Source organism: Hordeum vulgare, chromosome 5H (genome assembly GCF_904849725.1).
Source record: "Hordeum vulgare subsp. vulgare chromosome 5H, MorexV3_pseudomolecules_assembly, whole genome shotgun sequence".
In the NCBI taxonomy this organism is placed as follows: domain Eukaryota; kingdom Viridiplantae; phylum Streptophyta; class Magnoliopsida; order Poales; family Poaceae; genus Hordeum; species Hordeum vulgare.
In genome coordinates this window covers 493,721,265-493,736,642 of record NC_058522.1, presented here as the reverse complement: position 1 = coordinate 493,736,642, position 15,378 = coordinate 493,721,265, and the positions used below count along the sequence as shown (strand labels likewise).

The window sequence follows — 15,378 nt, the reverse complement described above, 5'->3', positions numbered from 1 at the left end:
TGAAGGTGGTGTTCCATTCTCTGCCTCTACAACAATACAATCTTACATTCAATACATTCATTCATCAGCAAACAAATCCCCACAAAACAAAATCTCTTGCCGGTGCACACGGTTGGAGACATGGGGAGGGGATCTCACCAGATGATGAGTTCCTGTCAGAGGAGGGGATACGATGAGGGGAGCAAGGATTAGGCGCCTCTATCTGGCCATAAGGAGCCGTTGTTGCCGCGCCATAACCTCGGAGTTCCCCGTGTGAGCTATGGAGGCCCGCCTCCACCTGCAAGTACTTCGCTCCGCCGCGCCACCGCCATTCTGCATCGAGCAGACACATCATCCCGAGTCACTGTAGCTGTCGCGTTGATTTGATTCAGAAGTTGTGCTCGAGCGTCGAAACGGGGGCAGCAAGCGGGCAGAGGTACGACCGTGGAGGTGGATGGATTGAGATCGACAACAGTGGTGGTTGAGGTCGGCCGCGGCAGCGAGTGATGTGGCAGCGGCCTGGGCACACGCCAGGGTGGACCAGGATCGACGCGATGCGCTCAAGCGCCGCAACGGGGGCTGTGAGCGGGGAGAGGTACTGCCGCGGAGGCGGGTGGGTTGAGATCGGCAACGGTGGCGGTTAAGGTCGGTCGCGGCGGCGAGTGGTGTGGCGGCGGCCTGGGCACAAGCTAGGGTGCCCCAGGGTCGACGGGAGGAGGCGATGCGTACGGGTATAATTTTTGCAACGAATCGTTTTTTCCTTTTGTGTTGTAGATAAATAATGGAGCACGGGTTGAATAACAAAAATTACATGGCTTTTTTATAAAAATGCCGCGGTGGGTTTTCCGACGGAAGCAATAGCCTCTTTATTATTAGGTATAGATAGCAAAAGGGCCCGTGCATTGCAACGGGAGAAAAAAAACCACCATCTTCAATGGCGATTACCACATTATGTTCATATCTCATCGCATGATTTCAAAAAATTATTTATAAATGCAAGAAAATATTTCTTCTTTTAATTTTATTCACAAATCACAAGTTAAAACAATGTTCATATTTTTTTAAAAATATCATGGTTGTCAAAAAACTTGGTAACTCAAAGAATTATTCTGAATTTTAAAAAATATTTTTTAAAATATACTATAATATTTCGATCCACCTCACAATTAATTCTTAAAAGTTCACAAAGGTATATAATCAGAAAGCCTCAGAAGCATTACTGTTTAATTGCATACATTCAATCATTCGTGAACACTTTTACGAATTTGGGAACATTTTTAAAATCAAGAACATCTTTTACTATTTATAATCATTTTTTAAAAATTTCAAACAATATTTTATATTACGAACTGTTTTCAGGTATTTTCTTGTGAATTGGCGAATAATTCATTTTTTGAATTATCAAACATTTTTAATTGCATTAAAGGAATTGCTCAAAATGATAGACTTTTTTTAATTCACGAATGTTTTCTCCAGAATTACGATTTTTTTAATATGCAAACATTTTTACAAAAATCTTAAACAATTTTTGAATTCGCAAACATTTTATGTTTTATCAAAAATTTATGTAAATATAATTTTTTGAGTTGTGAAAGTTTTTTTTGATTTATTTGAATTAGAAAAATTAAAAAGGAACAGATAATTTTTTTTGAGGGGTAAAAGGAACTGATAAATAATAATTCAAAAACGAAAACTAAAAAACAGGCCCACTCCCATGGGTTGGCCCAAGTGGGCCTACTGTTTATTTTTCAGTGAGAAGAGCGTAGTATAGCTGGTCCTATGTTTTGGCAGGCCCATGAAAGGATTTCTGCAAAACGTTTTTTATAGTTTATAGATGGCATTGGTGGGTAATATTAGATAATTTTGGAGGCAATTTTAATGACGTACCACAGAAGCAATAGGTGCTTTATTAATACTAGCAAAAGAGCCCGTGCGTTGCAACGGGATAAAAAGAAAACACTCTTCGACTTAAAAAAAAGAAAAAGAAAAAAAAAGGAAACCCCCTCCCCATGAACCAGCCCAACTGGCCGGCCCATCTAACAAGCCGGCCCAGCCGGCACCACTAACTCCCCCTGGGGGGCACCGACACCCCACCCCGCCCCCACTCGCCCCCGCAACCCCTTCTCTCTCCCGATCCAGATCTGGATCGGGGCAGAGTGCCCCACGTCGGCGCTCCCCTCCGAGGCTCCCAGCCAGCGCTCGGTCGCCCCGTTCACCCCACGTCGCCCCGCTCACCCCACGTCGCCCCGCTCCACTGCTGGCCACCACCTTCCCTCACCACCGCGCCAGCCCCTGCGAAAATAACCAGTATGTTCGTGCACTAATAAATAATAATAACATACCTTGTAAGAAAAAGAGACATGATGATGGAACGAGACTGTCCTGACCAGTTAGTTCATAGCATTGAGAGCTTGTTTCATTATCCTTGATGCAATCCCAGTTGTCCAACTTGACGAAACAACTCAGGTCTTCACAAAACAGTGCACTCGCATGTTTCCTCCGAAGCTCGCTGAGTACGGACACTTGTCAACCAGGTCCCACCACCAGCTAGGCTACTCAGAATCTGGATTAGAATCCTCCTTCAGGATATTGGCTCAGACACAATTGTACTATTCATTTCTTTGCTGAGCACTGGAGGTCTAGCATCAGCCGCGCCACCTGTTCCCCTTCTTTCCCTTGGCTGCATCAACCGCTATGATTCTGACCTCAAACCAATTGAGCTGCTGCATCTCTTGGAATAACTCCAGGCTTCAATACACTTGTCAAAGACAGTGCCTTTCCTGGGTCTGTAGTTCTTAACTATAGCTATCAACTGGAAAAAAACAGAAAGCACACCAGCATTGACAAAAAGAAATTTCTGCAAATAATCAAGGCATTTGGAAGGTCATGTGAGTGCATATATGTAGAACGAGTATGTTCGAGTATACGAAAATTATAGTAGGAAATTAGTTCTGGGTCCTTGTTATTACAGGTTGTTTATGTTGGAATTATGCCCTAGAGGCAATAATAAATATAGTTATTATTATAATTCCTGTATCAAGATAATCGTTTATTATCCATGCTATAATTGTATTGAATGAAGACTTATATACATGTGTGGATACATAGACAAAACACTGTCCCTAGCATGCCTCTAGTTGGCTAGCCAGTTGATCAAAGATAGTCAGTGTCTTCTGATTATGTACACGGTGTTGTTGCTTGATAACTGGATCACGTTATTAGAAGAATCACGTGATGGACTAGACCCAAACTAATAGACGTAGCATGTTGATCGTGTCATTTTGTTGCTACTGTTTTCTGCGTGTCAAGTATTTGTTCCTATGACCATGAGATCATATAACTTGTTGGAATTATGCCCTAGAGGCAATAATAAAAATAGTTATTGTTATAATTCCTGTATCAAGATAATAGTTTATTATCCATGCTATAATTGTATTGAATGAAGACTCATTTACATGTGTGGATACATAGACAAAACACCGTCCCTAGCATGCCTCTAGTTGGCTAGCCAGTTGGTCAATGATAGTCAGTGTCTTCTGATTATGAACAAGGTGTTGTTGCTTGATAACTGGATCACGTCATTGGGAGAATCACGTGATGGACTAGACCCAAACTAATAGACGTAGCATGTTGATCGTGTCATTTTGTTGCTACTGTTTTCTGCGTGTCAAGTATTTATTCCTATGACCATGAGATCATATAACTCACTGACACCGGAGGAATGCTTTGTGTGTATCAAACGTCGCAACGTAACTGGGTGACTATAAAGATGCTCTACAGGTATCTCCGAAGGTGTTAGTTGAGTTAGTATGGATCAAGACTGGGATTTGTCACTCCGTGTGACGGAGAGGTATCTCGGGGCCCACTCGGTAATACAACATCACACACAAGCCTTGCAAGCAATGTAACTTAGTGTAAGTTGCGGGATCTTGTATTACGGAACGAATAAAGAGACTTGCCGGTAAACGAGATTGAAATAGGTATGCGGATACTGACGATCGAATCTCGGGTAAGTGACATACCGAAGGACAAAGGGAATGACATACGGGATTATATGAATCCTTGGCACTGAGGTTCAAACGATAAGATCTTCGTAGAATATGTAGGATCCAATATGGGCATCCAGGTCCCGCTATTGGGTATTGACCGAGGAGTCTCTCGGGTCATGTCTACATAGTTCTCGAACCCGCAGGGTCTGCACACTTAAGGTTCGACATTGTTTTATGCGTATTTGAGTTATATGGTTGTTTACCGAATGTTGTTCGGAGTCCCGGATGAGATCACGGACGTCACGAGGGTTTCCGGAATGGTCCGGAAACGAAGATTGATATATAGGATGACCTCATTTGATTACCGGAAGGTTTTCGGAGTTACCGGGAATGTACCGGGAATGACGAATGGGTTCCGGGTGTTCACCGGGGTGGGGGGGGGGCAACCCACCCCGGGGAAGCCCATAGGCCTTGGGGGTGGCGCACCAGCCCTTGGTGGGCTGGTGGTACAGCCCAAGAGGGCCCTATGCGCCAAGGATAGAAAATCAAAGAGAAAGAAAAAAAAGGAGGTGGGAAAGGAGAGAAGGACTCCACTTTCCAATCCTAGTTGGACTAGGATTGGAGGATTCCTCCTCCCTTGGTGGCGCAGCCCTTGGGGCTCCTTGAGCCTCAAGGCAAGCCTCCCCTCCCTCCTCCTATATATATGGAGCAATTAGGGCTGATTTGAGGCAACTTTTCCAAGGCAGCCCGACCACATACCTCCACGGTTTTACCTCTAGATCGCGTTTCTGCGGAGCTCGGGCGGAGCCCTGCCGAGATAAGATCACCACCAACCTCCGGAGCGCCGCCACGCTGCTGGAGAACTCATCTACCTCTCCGTCTCTCTTGCTAGATCAAGAAGGCCGAGATCATCGTCGAGCTGTACGTGTGCTAAACGCGGAGGTGCCGTCCGTTCGGCACTAGATCGTGGGACGGATCGCGGGACGGTTCGTGGGACGGTTCGCGGGGCGGATCGGGGGACGTGAGGACGTTCCACTACATCAACCGCGTTCACTAACGCTTCTGCTGTGCGATCTACAAGGGTACGTAGATCGGAAATCCCCTCTCGTAGATGAACATCACCATGATAGGTCTTCGTGCACGTAGGAAATTTTTTGTTTCCCATGCGACGTTCCCCAACAGTTTATGCCACTAAATTTTTATATACTGCAATTGAAATGTAATATAAGGGCACAGTAGCTCTGGAAACTAACATGTGTCAATTACTGAAAATTATTTTGAAGTTACTAACTACTATGATTGTCATCAGAAATTAGACGCTTTGTATGCTATTCTACTGAATACATGACCTGCAAATGGTTAAGAGATATGATAATCAGATATAGCCCCATCATTTGACGTAAGGTTTTTGCCCAAGTTAATACTCCCTCTATAACTTAATATAAGATGCTCTTTGACACTACTATAATGCCAAAAAAATGTCTTATACTAAGTTACGGAGGGAGTAGCAGTTAAAAGCACATCCATTTGAATTGGAGAAGGCCGAGGCCAAAGTTCTTCAGAACACCAACACCAGTTTCAGAAAGAAGCAGCAAAGAAGGCAAAAACAGAAGTACAACGGAAAAAAACAAATTGTTTTGGGTTATTTATTTATGCATAATTCACAACGTGACATCATTCACAGTATTTCAGCTATAAGCACCATATATGATTAACAGCTTTGTCTACAGATCCAGGAAAAATCATTAGCAAGGTGTAAGCCAAATATGCCCTACATACATTTCCTAAAAGCATGAACACTTTATATACTATTAACGCCATTCCTTTTGCCGCAAAGCGGGTGGAGGGGATCAGGTTCCGCTTTGATCTATCTCAAACCCAGATCTGACCTAGCACCGTGCTGCAAGCAACTCATCATGAGCCTCTAATAGAAAATCGTGCACTGTCGGTCTACAACTTTGTTAGGATCAGCCTAATTGTTCATGATGGTGGTAATCGACCACGACAAGCGTCGGCGATAGAACACACTGCAAATATACTTATCTGGGCCTCTCTCCGCGAATTTCGGTACTATCAATAATAATTCAACATATAGATAGTGTCTTTGAATTCGAACTGCTGTATGCAAGAGAACAGTTCCAAGCTCCTAGTACTAACATTTCAGCCAAGATCTGATCCTTCGGATTCCACACTCGCGTCTCTTTTTACAACTAATTTGCAAAGGCATAAACACACACAAAAGGTGAAGAGAAAAAGATCATTCAAGGTGTTGAAAACTTGAGCCTGTTACTACAGTAACTGCACCCACAGCAAAACATGTCCACTGGAACAGTGGACTGTGTGGTGGAGGAGACGAACCTACTATGTCATGAGTTGGAACTTGGAAGTGCAAAAAAATGAAAAGATCCAATGCGTGCTGAACTATCATCACAAGAGATGTTACCCAAGCATCGATTTGGCAGTAGCATCACATGATGCAACCAAGGGAAATCAGCATTATCACAGGACGCCGCCGCCTCTGAATTATGATGATGAATGATATGGTCCTCATTAGCGTCCCATCATGCGCAGAAACGGGACGGAAACTTGTCCAGGATCGTCACGGCTGGCCACCTCGCACTGGATTGTCCGAATCGACGACTCCCCTGCCGCTCTTGCTGTTGAAACACGACCTGCCGCCGGGCGGCAACCTCTTCATCGGCGGCACCGTGTCGTCCTGCAATGTGCGCCGGTTGCAGCCCCGTCTGCTGCTGCCGTTCTCCCCGCGGCACCGCCTCGACGTGCCGGCGCCGCCAGCAAGGAGCCCGCTCTCCCTGGTTGCGATCAGCTCGTCCTCCATGGTGGACTGCAGCACGTCGGCGATGGACATGCGGCTATCACGGTGCAGGTTGGACCCCGTCTTCGGTGGTGGCATGCCTTCTTCTCTGATCTCCGCCGTGCCATTGCCATCCTCCTCCTCTGTTCCTTCTCTGCTGTCCTCGGCCTCCTGCTCGTCGCAGTCAGCTCTGACGCTGACGCCACCACTGCTCACTGCACCCTGCTGCTCTTCACACATGTTCTCCAATTCATCCATCTCAACAACCACCTGATGCTGATGAGTGCTCCGGTCGGCGTCGCCTGGAGCACAGCCCACCGGCTCATGCGGCGCCACCTCGACGGCGACGAAGGTGATGTTGGAGCGGCAGAGTGGGCAATTGGAGTGCGACTTGAGCCAAGTGTCGATGCATTGCTGATGGAACGCATGGCTGCATTTTGGGAGCAGACGGAGGTTCTCCCCGTCGTGGAACTCGCCGAGGCAGAACGAGCAGTCGGTGGTGTGGAGGACGGGCCCCTCGCCGCGCCGGTACTTGTACGTCATGGTCGCAGATGAGCCTGAGCTTCTGCTTCTCCCTCATCCATCGCAGCATGATCTTCATCTGCCTCTTGCTTGTCAAACCCTCAGCCCTATGTCCTGAAGGAAATTTAACACACCGTAAGTTCTGACTGACAAGGAATCCAAAGTGACACTTTAACCCATTGCAAGGACAGAGAGGACACTGTCCGTCCAGCCAAGTTGACACAAAGACATTCCGTCGAACAGGTTCTGTGCGTGCGCGCAGAGATGAATCTTGCAGGAGCTTCAGAAGAAACGGTACCTTGATGTGATCCCAAACGTCAGAGATGGTGAGGGGGCCGTGCTCCTTGACAACGTCGAAGATGGTGCGGGTGATGGACTGCGCCTGCTCCGGCGCCGTCGTGAGCCGCTCTGGCGCCATGGCCGCCGCCGGAAAGCGGCGCCTCCTCGTCGCCCTCCTCCTGCTGGCCCTGATGGTCTCCGCGCACTGCCTGGACGGCGGGGGCCACCACGGCCCGCGACTGAAGCGGCGGCGCAAGAAGCGCGAGATCCACTCCCCCGTCAAGACGGTGGTGGTGGTGGTCATGGAGAACCGCAGCTTCGACCACGTCCTCGGCTGGCTGCGCGCCACCCGCCCCGACATCGACGGCCTCACCGGCAAGGAGTCGGACCCGTCCTCCCCGGAGATCTTCGTCACCGACAAGGCCGGCTAGGGAGGGATGTTTCCTCTCCGGAGATTTTCGTCACCGACAAGGCCGGCTAGGGAGGGGTGTTTCTATAAAAACGAAACGTTTTTTTAACGAAAGAAAGGACTGCGGGTTTATTTTTCTGAAATAGAAGTTTTTTTTTTAAAACTGCCGCGACGGACGACAGAAGCGCTACACGCTTTATTATTAGGGGAGATTATATTATTATATTATTATTATTATTATTATTAATAGGTAAAGAAGGAAGTACGTCCTTTTTCCTCGACACAACGCACCGGATTCCCTGCAACACTAGCCATTATCAGCCTTATTAAAGAATAAATGAAAACAAATAAAAACGTTAAGGTGCTTTCCGCATTTCGCCACCTGTCCGCCATGCGGCCGCAGGACCCACCTGGACCTCTCACACGTGGCCCCACCGCTCAGGAGCTTCTCCTTCCTCCAAGTCCGGCCCCAACACCCAAAGCTGAACAGAGAGACCCAAACCCCGCAGCCATGGCCATGGAGCGACCTGTGCGGCTGGTGCTGGATGCGTCCCTCCTCCTCGATCCCGTCGTCTCCGGCGGTGCAGGGCCGCACGAGGCTGCGCCGGTGCCCACGCTGCGTCCCGGGGCGGAGGCGCTGCTGCGGCGGCTGCGCCACTCCAATCTGGGCGTGGTATGAGCCCGCCTCTTCACCTCGTCCGATCTGAGGTGAATTATCAGGAAACAGTACCTCGGTAGTCAACTGACTGCATCTTCTTGCTCCTTTTGTTCCAGGCAATTTGCCATCCGGAGGAAATGCCAACTACTGTGGTATATGTTTACCCCCTTTTGGACATTTTTTTTTTCAAGCACTGTGTTTGACTCATCGTAAGGTAGTATACGCTTACATGGGGCTTCTCTGTTGCTTTTATCAGTCAGGCTTTCTTGAAATGACAGCAAACTTGTACTCCTTTGGATATATATCACTACCTGCTCCCACTGGGAATAACTTACTAAATGAGTCGGTGTTAGAGTGGAGCGGATCAAGTTGTTGTTTTTATGCTACTTCCAGAGTTGATGAAGATCTATTTTCTGAACTTCAGAGCCATAACTGGAGAGTTATTGCTGTAGGTAAGCATAAATCAGGATGAGATGTTAATTTTCCTTCTCATGCCATTTTAAGCAAGCACTTTTGGATTAGGACTTCATCCATGATATATATTCGGTGTAACTCATGATGTTTTACATATTGGAAAGAGGGCCTAACATTACCGTTGAGGGCTATTGATATTCTTCTCATGATCCAGATAATGAATGTGGAACGAAAGATTCGGGAGTTGTAAATATTGGCAAGCTTCAAGAGCTGCTTATCACTTTGAGTATTTTAATAAAAAAGGTTAAATGGTCATTTGTGTCTACTTGGTCATATTATTTTTATTATTTGAAAGATCCAGCAGTTGCTGGATTTTCATTGATTTAGCAGAGAGCAGATGGAAAACATGGGGTTTAGGGTTGATTAGTGCACTAAATTTGAAGTTACACGTCTTCTTTCATGCAGGAAATGGCTAGTTCATCTGTTTTGATGGTTGGCTATGCAATGAAACCATCCCGTGAGGAAGACTTTGCCAAGGCAAGTTTTCTATAATGTGTTCTTGACTAATAGTATTTGATCTCTGCTGGAACATCATTATTCCTATGTTGCTTGCAGAGAGGAGCATTTCCCCTTTATCCTAGTGAAAATGGACTTATCTTTGTCCCACTCTCATTTGAACTTCCTTTAGCCTCTCAACTTAAAGAAGTTGACATAATCCTCCACAAAATGACAGATGAGATCATTAGCATTGATCCAAATTGCTCCATCAGTTTTCCCAGGGGAATTTCATTTTCTGCAGGAATGTCTGAAGTTATAAGGTACAATGGATTACAGAAACTAATTTAGTGGATCTACACTTTCGTGTCCTCTAGCAACAAATAGCAACCATCTGATAACTTGCTCTCTAAATTTATAACAGAAATTTCTTAGGTCAATATTTGAACTATCATACTCATTCTGTTTTCACTATCACCCTATTTGTTAAGCAGGTTTATGGAAGAGCACCCTGATTTTTGCATCGTTGATCCATTCAAAAATATTTCCCCGTTGCTCGATCGTCTGCAAATTCAAGAAATTCTAGTTAGATTGCAAGAACTTGGCTCTGAAGGAAGGCCCAAACTCCGAGCACCACATTCTTTGAAGGTGTTTTTATTTGAAATACACTTATGCAGAAGTATGACTTCATGGTTTTTGTACTGTATGTTACTGACATCTACCATCATTAAACACCCTGTCTTCATGCACTTTTGGAGAGATTTTATGTGCAGTCCATGTTGCATTATTTTACCTACAATTGGCTTTGTCTTGAGTCTTGACTATTGAGTTTGCTTGCTATTTTGCAATGCAGGTAATAAACTTCAATGGCAGCGAATTACAGAAGCAACTAGCAGAAGCTAATTTATCATTTCCACTCATCGTGAAGCCACAAGTAGCATGTGGAGTTGCTGATGCGCACAATATGGTAGCTTGTTGTCTTTGTATTTAGTTCTACATCAGAATGTTAGTGTATTGCATTAATTTCCAATCATATCATTTCGTCACCATTCGTACAGAAAGGGTTAGACTGGCTCATTGTGCTACTCAATCCCTTTTTAGTTTGGAGTTTCATTTGCTTCCTTTTGAGTTTTGCATCTAAATGGGAAATTGTTTTTGCAGGCATTAGTTTTCCAAATCGAAGAGTTTAGCAACCTTAGTGTGCCTCTTCCAGCTATTCTACAGGTACACTTTTCTGCATTTTCCCCTATGACAATGTCTTGGTAGGAAATAGGCATCTTTGATATACTCTTAATGTGTTATATGTTCTCACGATTAAGAGTATCACATCTTGTATGTTCACCTGCAATTTTGACACTATTTGAGGCATTCTATGTTGACCTTCATGTCTTGATGCACCCTGCAGCTCTGTACCTATGAACCTTTGTTTGTGGTGATTCAGCTGCTGAATGTGTAGATTTTATTTATGTGATGCAGGAATACATTGATCACGGGTCCAAGATATTCAAGTTTTATGTAATTGGAGACAAGGTTTTTCATGCTGTAAAAAACTCAATGCCCAATGCAAATTTGCTGAAGTCGTCATCAGGAGATGAACCTCTTACATTTAATAGGTAAAGTTTGGAAAATACATATATTGGCACTGTATTGGATGCATTCTGCATTCCTCTGTTAAATTCACACTTGAATTTGGCTTCACAGTTTGAAGACCCTTCCAGTGGCTACTAAGGAGCAGCTACTGCAGAACAGTGTACAAGATAACAAATCTCTGAACATTGATGTAGTGGAAGAGGCTGCAAAACGGTTAAAGGAATCACTTGGACTAACAATTTTTGGATTTGATGTTGTTGTAAGTATTTCTTCATGTATGGATTATGCTTTTAGAATTCAGTGCAGCTACAAAGAGAGTAACCTTTTCCCACTGCAAGTCTTCAACACTTCCAGTCACCATTATCTTTTCATGTTGCACATTCTACTTCAGCTGTAAAACCTAGCATTTTGAATATGCAGGTTCAAGAGGGTAGTGGAGACCATGTCATAGTGGACCTAAACTATCTTCCGTCATTCAAAGAAGTTCCCGACTCCGAGGCGATGCCTGCATTCTGGGATGCAATCAGGCAGGCATACGAGTCGAAGAAAGGGAAGGTGCAAACTTAGTCAATGGACACTCCACACAAACCATATACAATAACGGCGACAACATCCACACTATTCGCTGGAGATCACCACTCCTGTGTGTCGAATTCACAAACATAAGCGGCTGCTCGTCGCCTAGAATCCTAGAGTACTTCGGAACTTTGCAGGCAGAGATGTGTACTAACACTAATAATCCAGAACGACAACACTCAACCCTCGAGTTAAAACTGGTTGCCGTACAAATTTATAACCATGCTGACCTCCTCTTTTTGGCTGTGTGTTGTATGATTTAAATGTGAATGTGAGTGGCCCTGTAGACACTGTACTGCAATGTGAGTGATGTGATATGCTTGTTTCTGCTCTGCATAGACCAGCAACCTGCTTCTCTCTGTATCTACTCTGTTATTTGTATGTGAATTATATCATGTGAAAGCCTGTTTTCTTCGTCGCCTCACGACGGATTTATCCCCGGCCTCCGCCGACTCTGGGCATGGTTTTTATATGGAGGTGCACTGAAACCGATTACAGTTGGCCTTTCTGAAGGGGCCAAAACTGAACAAATTGGTGCCATGTGGAGGCCAAGGAGAAAGGAACGGTACTCCCCATTATAATAACACTTTCCATTCGGCTGCACCTTGATGTCCCTTTCATCAGCATATTTGTTGCATTTGTGCAGATCGCGTGGAGCTCCAGGGAAACTTTCAGGATTGCCGGCACAGTTTTGGCCTTTTATTATTCAGGTAAGCTTTCGTCACTGTATGCAATATATGTATGTCCTGTACCTGCTCTCCCTGTGTCTCGGCACTTTCAGTTTGGCTGTTTATTCTGCTCCCTGCGCTGAGCACCTGAAGAATGGATCGCACGAGGAGGTTTGCCGGCATGGCGAGGGGCACACCTGCGGCGGCTCCGGCCCGGAAGGACGAAGACGAGAGCCTGGTTCTCTTTGGGGAGCTGTACAGGCATGATCAGGACAAGGAGGTGAATCTCCTTGACCCAATGTACTCTGTGGAGTTTGAAGCCATCCAAGGTAAGGTGTTATCTCTTCTATTTTCACTTCTTCGCCTGTTCGTTTTGTCACCGGGATGCGACTATTTATTCCCCTGCTATCGCTGTCCGGAGCTAAGACGAGATTTTGAGTCACTGGTTTCAGTAAACTGTTGATCAGATCTAGAGAGATTGATACACATCTTTGCTTGGAAGATGGATGATCTGACTAGAACGCATTGGTTGTCTGAATATAGGTGACCGCCGCATGTTCAAACTCGCCTCGGGGAAGCGAGATTACCTACTCACAGATGGCGAAAAGCACGATTACGATTGGTAAAGTTGAAATTTGCTTGCAGTAAAAACATGTTGACTGTTCTCTCTACTGTGTATTTCGAAACGGGGCTGTTCATTTGATTTCAGGCTCAAGACTCCTCCGGCCACCCCTCTGTTCGCTTCCCTTGAGATGGAAGCTGATTCCACCCAAATGGTTTTCCAGAGGGAGCTGCCTATCCTTCAACCAGTTAAAACTTCAAGGGTATGATGACTCTTAGCTCTTCACAATAAAAGCAACACTTTCACTGTACATACCTTAGAAAAGACATACACCTCACCATGTTGTAAAAAAAAAAACATGACACATATCAAAGTAATTCACCATTCACCAGGTTAAAATACCGCATCAGAATTGCAGAAAATTTTATGCAAAAAAATCATATTCTATTACCATGAGGTGATCGTGAAAGTTATCCACCAAACCAAAGAAGACTACCTTTTTTTTTCTCTTTTTTTGTGATTTATTCATTTTTTTCCCATTGATCTTCTTGACATTGTGAAACTTTGACAGTTCTCAGGAAAGTTCGATGCACCCAGTAGCACATCTTCGAAGTCTGAATCTCCTACGACGTCCAGCTCCTCAAAGTCGGCCACTCCAACAGCGAGACCCAGCTCTTCATCAGAGAAAAATCTCAGCACGAGAGGATCCCCTGCTTTCTGCAAACAAGAGTCCCCATCTTACAAAATAGACAAGAGATCAAGCTACACACCTCTGGGAAACAGGCTGCACAATGCAGTGGCAGCTCCTACAACAGACACCAAGGCTGATAAGAAAACCTCGTCAGACAAGAAGACCATAGCCCCAGGCAGCACAAAGGCAGACAAGAACATCGCTGACAAACCTGCGATGAAGAACGTCAAGGTGGCTGCCCCAAGATCCCGGACCAAGGATCCTTCGGTTGGTGCAAAGGATCCGAAGGTTGATGCTGGCAATGGTGGCGCCACAAGAAGAGTGTCGGTTGGTGCAAAGAATCCAAAGGTCGATGCTGGCAATGGTGGCACCACAAGAAGAGTGTCGGTTGGTGCAAAGGATCTGAAGGTCGATACTGGCAATGGTGGCACCACAAGAAGAGTCTCGGTTGGTGTAAAGGATCTGAAGGCCGATGCCGGAAATGGCGGCGACACAAGAAGAGTGCCACGCCAACCGGTTGCAGCAACTGGCATCGGCAAGGACCCTCCTTCGGTTCCAACGACGTCAAGAGGAAGAAGCAAAGGTGGCCTTGAGCCGGCTACAGGGAACAATGTCCATGTCGCTGACGGAGCTGCGGCGAAGGGAAGGAGGAGAGCAGGTGGGGAGAAGGAACAGCAGAGGCAACAAAAGACTGGAAGCCATGGAAAAAAGCTGGTTGGGTAGCTTCCCCGGCCGGCATTCCGCACCCTGGCCTGCATTTTTTCCAGGAAGGAGATGGCAACATTCGGTTCAGAGAAGAACTTACAGTTGCCTAAATTTGTTCAAAATTACAACCTCCGTTTCATAACGAAGTGTCGCTAATTTAGCACAGCTTTATATTAAATCAGCGACACTTAATATGCAATGGAGGGAGTACATTTGATTGAAAGTTTCTTCATATTTTGCAATAGAGATTTTCACCACGTGGTTGAATGAACAGTCTACACGCTGAGGAGCAGAGCTATCTTGTAAGACAAGTCGCTCTCAAGCAGCGAAATCGTTCGGATATTCGATAAAAGAACTGAATTTTGATGAAATTTCTATTTCCTGGAAACAACTCATCACACATACAAGTGCCAAACCTACTCATCACATGGAATAGACTAATCAAAAGCAGTGGTGAGGCTACCACAGCCGTTCCTGGTGCACAGAGAAAAAAAATTCTGCGGCAATTATTCCAGCACCAGTCTATAACTTGCACCCGGTACAAGAAAAAATATGTCCCTCTATAACTTGGGCCGGCAGCTCCATATAGCTGGTTTGTCTCCACCTAGCCAGCCTGTTACGAACCCTAAAAAATGCCAGCATGTTACTTCTTCTAATTCCTCCGATTCATATTAGGTGTCGCTCAAATGGATGTATCGAAGGAAATACATTTTTTTTGTGAAGGTTACTTCTTCTACATTGCATTTGGCATAACCCATTGATTACTGATATCACCGTAACTTGCAAAAAACATTTGACCAAGATATATTGATGAATGTTTAATTCCAGCAGTTCATCTTATAAGCTAGAGGTTCTATAAAATTGATTACCTCATCATAGACCGGAAAGTATTATGGAGATATTTGTTTTGTGGTATGCTTTAGAGATCTCTAGCATTGTATATTTAAGAATGGTAAAATACATACACATACAATTCACATTGCAAAGTTTATTTATACATTTTGACAAAAATAATTCAAGAAAGTT

General features: G+C 45.1%; 3 protein-coding genes across 3 annotated transcripts; 1 reads left to right on the top strand and 2 right to left on the bottom strand.

Annotated features, from left to right (window-relative positions):
- Positions 1–6,146: 6,146 nt before the first annotated feature.
- On the bottom strand, positions 6,147–7,326 carry LOC123399967 (E3 ubiquitin-protein ligase Os04g0590900-like). Its single transcript, XM_045094358.1, has one exon. The coding sequence runs from the start codon at positions 7,324–7,326 to the stop codon at positions 6,568–6,570; it is 759 nt and encodes a 252-aa protein (XP_044950293.1). The 3' UTR covers positions 6,147–6,567.
- A 1-nt stretch (position 7,327) lies between these two features.
- LOC123399968 lies at positions 7,328–8,077 on the bottom strand. Its single transcript, XM_045094359.1, has 2 exons — positions 7,604–8,077; positions 7,328–7,419 (listed from the first exon to the last, which is right to left on the bottom strand). The coding sequence occupies exons 1-2, from the start codon at positions 7,943–7,945 to the stop codon at positions 7,399–7,401; spliced, it is 363 nt and encodes a 120-aa protein (XP_044950294.1). The 5' UTR covers positions 7,946–8,077; the 3' UTR covers positions 7,328–7,398.
- Positions 8,078–8,403: 326 nt separating this feature from the next.
- On the top strand, positions 8,404–14,619 carry LOC123399966 (inositol-tetrakisphosphate 1-kinase 6). The gene is made up of 17 exons (XM_045094357.1): positions 8,404–8,666; positions 8,768–8,803; positions 8,908–9,103; positions 9,280–9,368; positions 9,531–9,602; positions 9,681–9,883; positions 10,055–10,208; positions 10,414–10,527; positions 10,722–10,784; positions 11,037–11,173; positions 11,262–11,409; positions 11,571–11,705; positions 12,373–12,452; positions 12,548–12,723; positions 12,938–13,016; positions 13,104–13,218; positions 13,528–14,619. Exons 1-17 carry the CDS (start codon positions 8,505–8,507, stop codon positions 14,368–14,370), a joined length of 2,802 nt encoding a protein of 933 aa, XP_044950292.1. The 5' UTR covers positions 8,404–8,504; the 3' UTR covers positions 14,371–14,619.
- Positions 14,620–15,378: the final 759 nt, after the last annotated feature.